Here is a 6,308-nt window from a genome sequence, read left to right as displayed (position 1 = left end):
ATCCAATTTTGTACTGGAGGATAGAGGAGATCGATCGATCGATCACTGCATGGGAAAGGCGATCCATTCATCTGTCATGACACTTGATAACAGTATTACAACCACCATCCAAATGCTTTCATCACCTTGTTCAACGCTAAGCTATACATGACTTGGGTTGAAAAAAAATAGTACATTCTATTGGAATGACTTATTTATCAGCGATGTTGGATACCTAAGGCCTTCAAATCATTCCAATGACAAGAACATGCTCAAAATTTATTATTCGCACCTTCGATTGCGTACCGCTGTTGCACGCTAAAATTGACAAACACCAACAACGATACGCTATCAAAATAAGTTGAACATGAATCACTCTACGCTATCGTAATTGGTCAATAGACTCCATCACATCCAGATACATTAGTAGAAGCATCATTAAAACGCCACATAAATGCCATAACACGGCTACGCTACGGACAAAGTAATGAATGAACGTACGGATTTCGTTCAATAGCATCATTCTCTCTACTATCCATCACAAAATAGTTGCATCACACGGCATTTCTGCCATTATGGATATCCCGAAGTAAAACTTGATGTTGCTTTTTTTATCTTTCGCCAAATTGATAGGTATAATCCAGAAAACTTGACAGTCTTACATGCATACGTTGAGCAGCAGGTTGGTAAAGTCAAATTCTTCAAACTCAATACATGTCATGGACATCCAATTCGATTCAATCAACTCGTCTCTGCAGCTGTAGACAGTGCTACTACTACTGTTCAACGTCAGTACTAATCATTGGAATGTAATTGTGTATTTACAGGCTCAAGAAGGTACTTACGATGTGGAAGCAAACCTGGCTGTACTTAAACTGTAAGCACCAATGACATTATTGTCAACCTTCATACAGACTTCAAATTGGGTAAAAATAAACACGTACTAATGCTATCTTCATGCTATGTATGCCTTCTTTCCCTTTAGCTACCAATTCAATCCTTCGTTATTTCAATCCAACATTGTTAGTCTAATACTATTGAAAGCCTTAACCAATCTACCATCCAACGATTTCTCCCTTTGTCGATGTCTAATGGTAGAAAGCCATGTATCCTTTTCCAACAATTTCATATTTCCTGTACAGTAGATAAAGTCTCCAATCATCATTCTCTGTTGATTATGTTGATGATGATTGTTTATTCACGACAAAGAATCATCCTTAACTCTACTTTAGGAGGAAGACGAGCAAATATCGCGGATATTCTATCTTGGTGAACTTCTGGAAACATGTAACTTTATAACTTTTTGGGTAAGTAGTTACAACTGCTATTTTAGGAAATTAGAATAATTATGAATCCCCTTTAGTATTCAATTTGTACGTTCCTTTCAATAGGAAGAGCTAGCACAAAATAAAGACTTGAGTTCCACAGTCAACGGATTTGAAGAATCCATTCGAGATTGTACGATATAGACTCTTATTTCAATTAATATTGATTGTATTGCAACATTGCACTACCATTTCCAAGTTTTACTATGCATTAACTGGCGTTATGCCGTAACTGATATTCAATAATTGATTTCTCCTATTTTAATAGTTATCTGCTACGTTTTGAATATCACCTATCAGACGATTGAAGCGTCACTAGTTGCCAAATTATTGGGTGATGTAAATGGTAACATGCACTTTTTAGCTTAATCATAGACATCTCTTCTTCAACATTGACTAAATAATGGACTTTTGATAGAAACGGAATTGAATGCAATCATCAGTGCAAAAAACTGGCAAAGAGTCGATAACAACAAAATCTTTCTCAGTAATCAAGAACTGAACTCGAATTCAAAGAATATGTCCTTCAAATTCGAGATCGATAGTAAGTCTATTATAGTTAGTCTTTCAACTTGTATCATGGATAATCTGCTTGTACAGTATGAATACGGCTAAAGTTCAATCATTTCCGTCTACTTCTATTAATGCTCTACTGTATTCTTTTATGAACAGACTTAGCAAGTATCATGAATTGCGGTTAGAAAATGGTGTATGATCCACAAGACACTATTTATATAGTATAAAAAAAATTTTTAAATCAGTTTATCCTATCTTACGTATGTACTACTACGATGTACAGTTCATTGAAATTCTCGATCTACTTCTTTAATGACTACTATACTAAATTTTAATTTAGTTATAAATCAACTGTTATCACGTAGCCGATTTCCATCGATGTTTTAGATTAACTTTGGTACTTGTTAAATCGAATGTCAGAAGTCATGAATAAACGTGCCTATATTTGATTGTTTACTGCTTCAACGTTACAAATTGCTTTATTAACTATCCTATGTAAGTATGGCATGCCAAGAACGACGCTAAAACCCATTTTAAAGCTATTATTTTTTATTTTGAAACCACTTCTGAATCGAATATCATACAACAAACCAAAAGAGATTCGAATTGGATTATGGTCGCAAATCTATTCTCTACGCATAAATGTGAACTATTAGAAGATTTGTATTCCATAATTTAATCGATAAATTACCGATAATATTGTTACTTTTTGTCATAACCAAGAGTGAATGTTAGCATAGAATACAATCTGCTGTTAAAACGTTTACAAATTTCTACAAAGGATGTTACTACTTAAAATATTGATCCCGTATTGAACTACACCAATTGCCAATTTTTACAAGCCTAACATACATCTATTAGCAACGATTACTTCATAGATGCCAAAAAGCAACAAAAAAGTAATTATTTTAAAGTTATGCTCATATGTGCTATAGTGTATGTTGATTATTGTCATCAACACAATGCAATGGCATACGTTGCTTTTCAAATCAATCAACACACTATCTTACTGAATTAGTAAATACTTTCAAATAATAAGTGAAAATATTAGAACATAATTGATATTTAGTTATTTACCTAACACTGGGTCAAATTAAGAGCCATTGCTTTTACAGCAATAATTAGAATTAGAACTACTATATCATACAATTTGCATGGCAATTTTCCACTCTTATCTAATGCGTGCACTTGTCGGCCTTGGCGATTCTCTGCTTTGTTGATTAGATGTATCGTCCCATACAAAGCATCCGTGGCGCTATAGATTCGATATAGACGTTACTATTCGTACACAAGCATATGCAAACTTTAGATAGTATCATCATGGACATCATGGCTATTCAATTTGGAACTGAGAACGCATTCATAACAAGGCAAATGGTATTATTTGTTTACCTTTCCCCTTTCTGAATGCATTGGTTCCTGACGTGAATCCATGTTATGTTCAAAAGAGATTTTCTCCAACAACTTTCGACCTTCAGCAGAATTTCTCCTATTCGATATATTGGTTACTGGCACTGTATTCAAAAATTTTCAATAATAATAATAATCAAAAATCAGTCATAAGTACCAATGGAATGATCACACAAATTGAAGTTCCAACTAAACACTATACATAGATCTATCGAGAGAAGATCAGATTGGTTGTCCATATACATATTTATACGGTATACTCGTATAGTATGTAAATGGATTAATCAACAATTTTACCTATTCCCATAGTGGCTGGCCCTTGATTATATCCGCATAGCTTTCCAGTTTTTTTAGGTGTTTGTCGAGCTGTTAATTCATCATTAATGGAAATCGGATCACGAAAATCATTTATAGACGATGATCTTTCTGCAAGGGGTAGCTCCACATCGGGCTGTTCTACTGAAAAATTTTCTTCCTGTGCATTTGGAACTTGAGTGGCATCTAAAAGAATGACAAACAGTCATGATGGTCAACAGAGTCAATCGTAATATCGAACCCATAAACCACTGGTACAACAAATACTGTAAAACAAAATCGACTCTATAAGATATTAACTTCTAGACTTTTACGCCACGATTGAATAATCAAACAAAAGATCAATCAACTTAAACATTGCATATAGCAATTTATATTTAAAAAAGTGTCCAATCAAATAAATTACATTGCTGCGGCATAGAATCGTTGTAAATTGAACCACCTTCCATAGCTGCATTTTGATCCATAGCAGATGCACTCTCTATATTTTCACTTGAAGGATTCATGGGTGTTGTTTCGACGTGAAATAAAATATTGTAATCGCGCGGCGCTGGCTTCATCGATTGCAATCTACCCGTGGCTGGTTGAGGTGCTTCTACTGGATTCGTTGCAGGCTTGGAGTTTATTTGACGGGTAGGATTTTCTTCGCTATCGTCATGATATAAAATATTATAGGTACGAGGAGTGGGCTTCATCGATTGCAATTTTGGATTGACAAAATTGCTTGGTGGATTATCTGCTCTCATGGGTTCGGCTGAAGGTGCTTTCATGGGTTCAGATGATGGTGCTCTCATGGGCTCTGCTGAAGGTGCCCCTGAACGGGATTGAGTTTTTGGCTCGTCACCATGATACAAAATGTTATATGTACGAGGGGTTGGCTTCAACGATCGAGCTTTCCCATAGGCAGCATCATCTGTCGAATCAGCTGTATTAAAATTTTCATTTTGAGGAGTTTGAATGGGAATATTTTCTCGGCCTTCTTCGTCTTCACCAAATATTCGCCATGATTGACTAACAAGGATAGAAATAAAATTTTTTTTCAACGGTCAATTCTTACAGCTAAAAAGATGTCACGATGACGATGAGTTGAGGGCATGAAAATTTCCATTATTCTACTTCAATTCAAATTAATAACGTCTACAACATGGCATTTTCATGATCTCTATCAAATAGCGTTGGCCAAATCGCCTACAGTATAAGTAACATTATCGTTTGGATCACAGTGTGGGATTGGTCAGTACTTAAATTATATCTCATTTATAATAATTCTTCAATTAACAAATAGACGTGGATACTGCTGAGTAATTTAGTTGTTATAGTAAAAATGAATTTTATTGATGAGTAAGAAATTATCCTATCTTCTGTCACTAACAGGACGAATTACAGTATGGCAATTAATAGAACTGGGAAAAAATTTATCCACTTCATTATGAAGAAAATGAAAATAAAACCTAATGAAAATCGACAAGAGTAACTACCATTTTATCGTGGTAAAAAATCAATCGAAACTTACCCCTGATTACTGTTAAAATGTTTTTTACCGCCTTGATTGGATAATACAGACATCTTGATCGAATGAGACAACTTTTCTAATGGTTGCAAATAATTTCTTGGCCAAGAATTGATCCCTAAACACGAATCCGCACCTTTTAACAAATAACTGTGACGTGATTTGGATACAGCTAGCCGACTTAAACGGTACTGATCGATTTATACCACGTCAATGAAGATCACTATACCAAAATTGGATTTAAAAAGAATAATTTTAATACACAAACCAAATAATTCAACTGTCTACTCTACTGGTCTATTATCCTCTTGCTGAGGTATACAACACCCTACTGTCAAAACTATAAAAACTTTTATTTTTAACCGTTATTAATTTAGCATAACATTACCCTCAGTTAATCGTGTTGGGTTTTGAATTCAACTCAATCCTATACTAATGTTTAACTCAAATAGATCGTTAAAGTCTTTGTCTAGCTTGGATAGTCCATTAATAACTTTTCGTCGGGAAGAATTTTAATTATGTGTTGCTATAGTAACAACAGATCATCGCGGTTACGTTGTTCTACTATATTGCGACGTCATTAAGCTTGGATATGGTGAAAACAAAACAGTTATTCTGCTATAAAATAGTCTATATTCAATATTTTCTGCTATCTTAGCCAAATTACAACATGATTAATTTTATATTATACAACATTGATCATTAATACATTCCACGTAGGGGAATTATAATGGCTATTTTTTCTCATTGCACGATATTGTTCCCCCTACTGTTATTAACAATAAATCAACTTGATTACTGATGTAGAACGACATTTTTTCCCTTTTTCTTCATAATTTTTTAACCGGTTCCACGCTTTAGGCCGATGGCAAAAAAGAAAATTAGCGTAAAGAAGCGACTATACGGAAATAAAGATGCTTTACCTTTTCAATGATTTAAACAAAATCTTATAGGATAGTTGATATGAGCAATCCAAACGTATTGACTTTTCCATATTTTATACTGTAGGCATGTTAATACATTATCAACATCCTCAAGATAAAGTAATTATTTTTAAATGTTTTTTATTGACTAAAAAAGAAACTAACATGAAATTATATAATATAGATCAATTCTCTGCCACTGAATTGACCATGATCAATACAAACTCATTTTATGATTGCTAGCTTCGATGAATTGGATTAAGCAGTAAAATTGATCATATAGTATTACTAACAGATCTAAATCTGCCTCTAATTACGATTATCAACCAG

The 6,308-nt window shown here is 33.9% G+C and overlaps 2 protein-coding genes across 2 annotated transcripts; one reads left to right on the top strand and one right to left on the bottom strand.

Annotated features, from left to right (window-relative positions):
* Nucleotides 1-554: 554 nt before the first annotated feature.
* TRIADDRAFT_61914 (uncharacterized protein) lies at nucleotides 555-2,207 on the top strand (the record flags this gene model as incomplete). The annotated part of the gene is made up of 9 exons (XM_002117852.1): nucleotides 555-568; nucleotides 613-661; nucleotides 807-856; nucleotides 965-1,073; nucleotides 1,212-1,286; nucleotides 1,371-1,437; nucleotides 1,573-1,650; nucleotides 1,723-1,848; nucleotides 2,161-2,207. 9 exons carry the CDS (start codon nucleotides 555-557, stop codon nucleotides 2,205-2,207), a joined length of 615 nt encoding a protein of 204 aa, XP_002117888.1.
* Nucleotides 2,208-2,445: 238 nt separating this feature from the next.
* Nucleotides 2,446-5,111, bottom strand: TRIADDRAFT_61913 (uncharacterized protein; the record flags this gene model as incomplete). The annotated part of the gene is made up of 5 exons (XM_002117836.1): nucleotides 2,446-2,469; nucleotides 3,213-3,334; nucleotides 3,528-3,731; nucleotides 3,952-4,556; nucleotides 5,059-5,111. The coding sequence occupies 5 exons, from the start codon at nucleotides 5,109-5,111 to the stop codon at nucleotides 2,446-2,448; spliced, it is 1,008 nt and encodes a 335-aa protein (XP_002117872.1).
* Nucleotides 5,112-6,308: the final 1,197 nt, after the last annotated feature.

This window comes from Trichoplax adhaerens, genomic scaffold (assembly GCF_000150275.1).
Source record: "Trichoplax adhaerens TRIADscaffold_31 genomic scaffold, whole genome shotgun sequence".
NCBI classification, from domain to species: Eukaryota; Metazoa; Placozoa; class Uniplacotomia; order Trichoplacea; family Trichoplacidae; genus Trichoplax; species Trichoplax adhaerens.
Note: the sequence above shows the minus strand (reverse complement) of the source record. Positions and strands in the feature narration are given on the sequence as shown.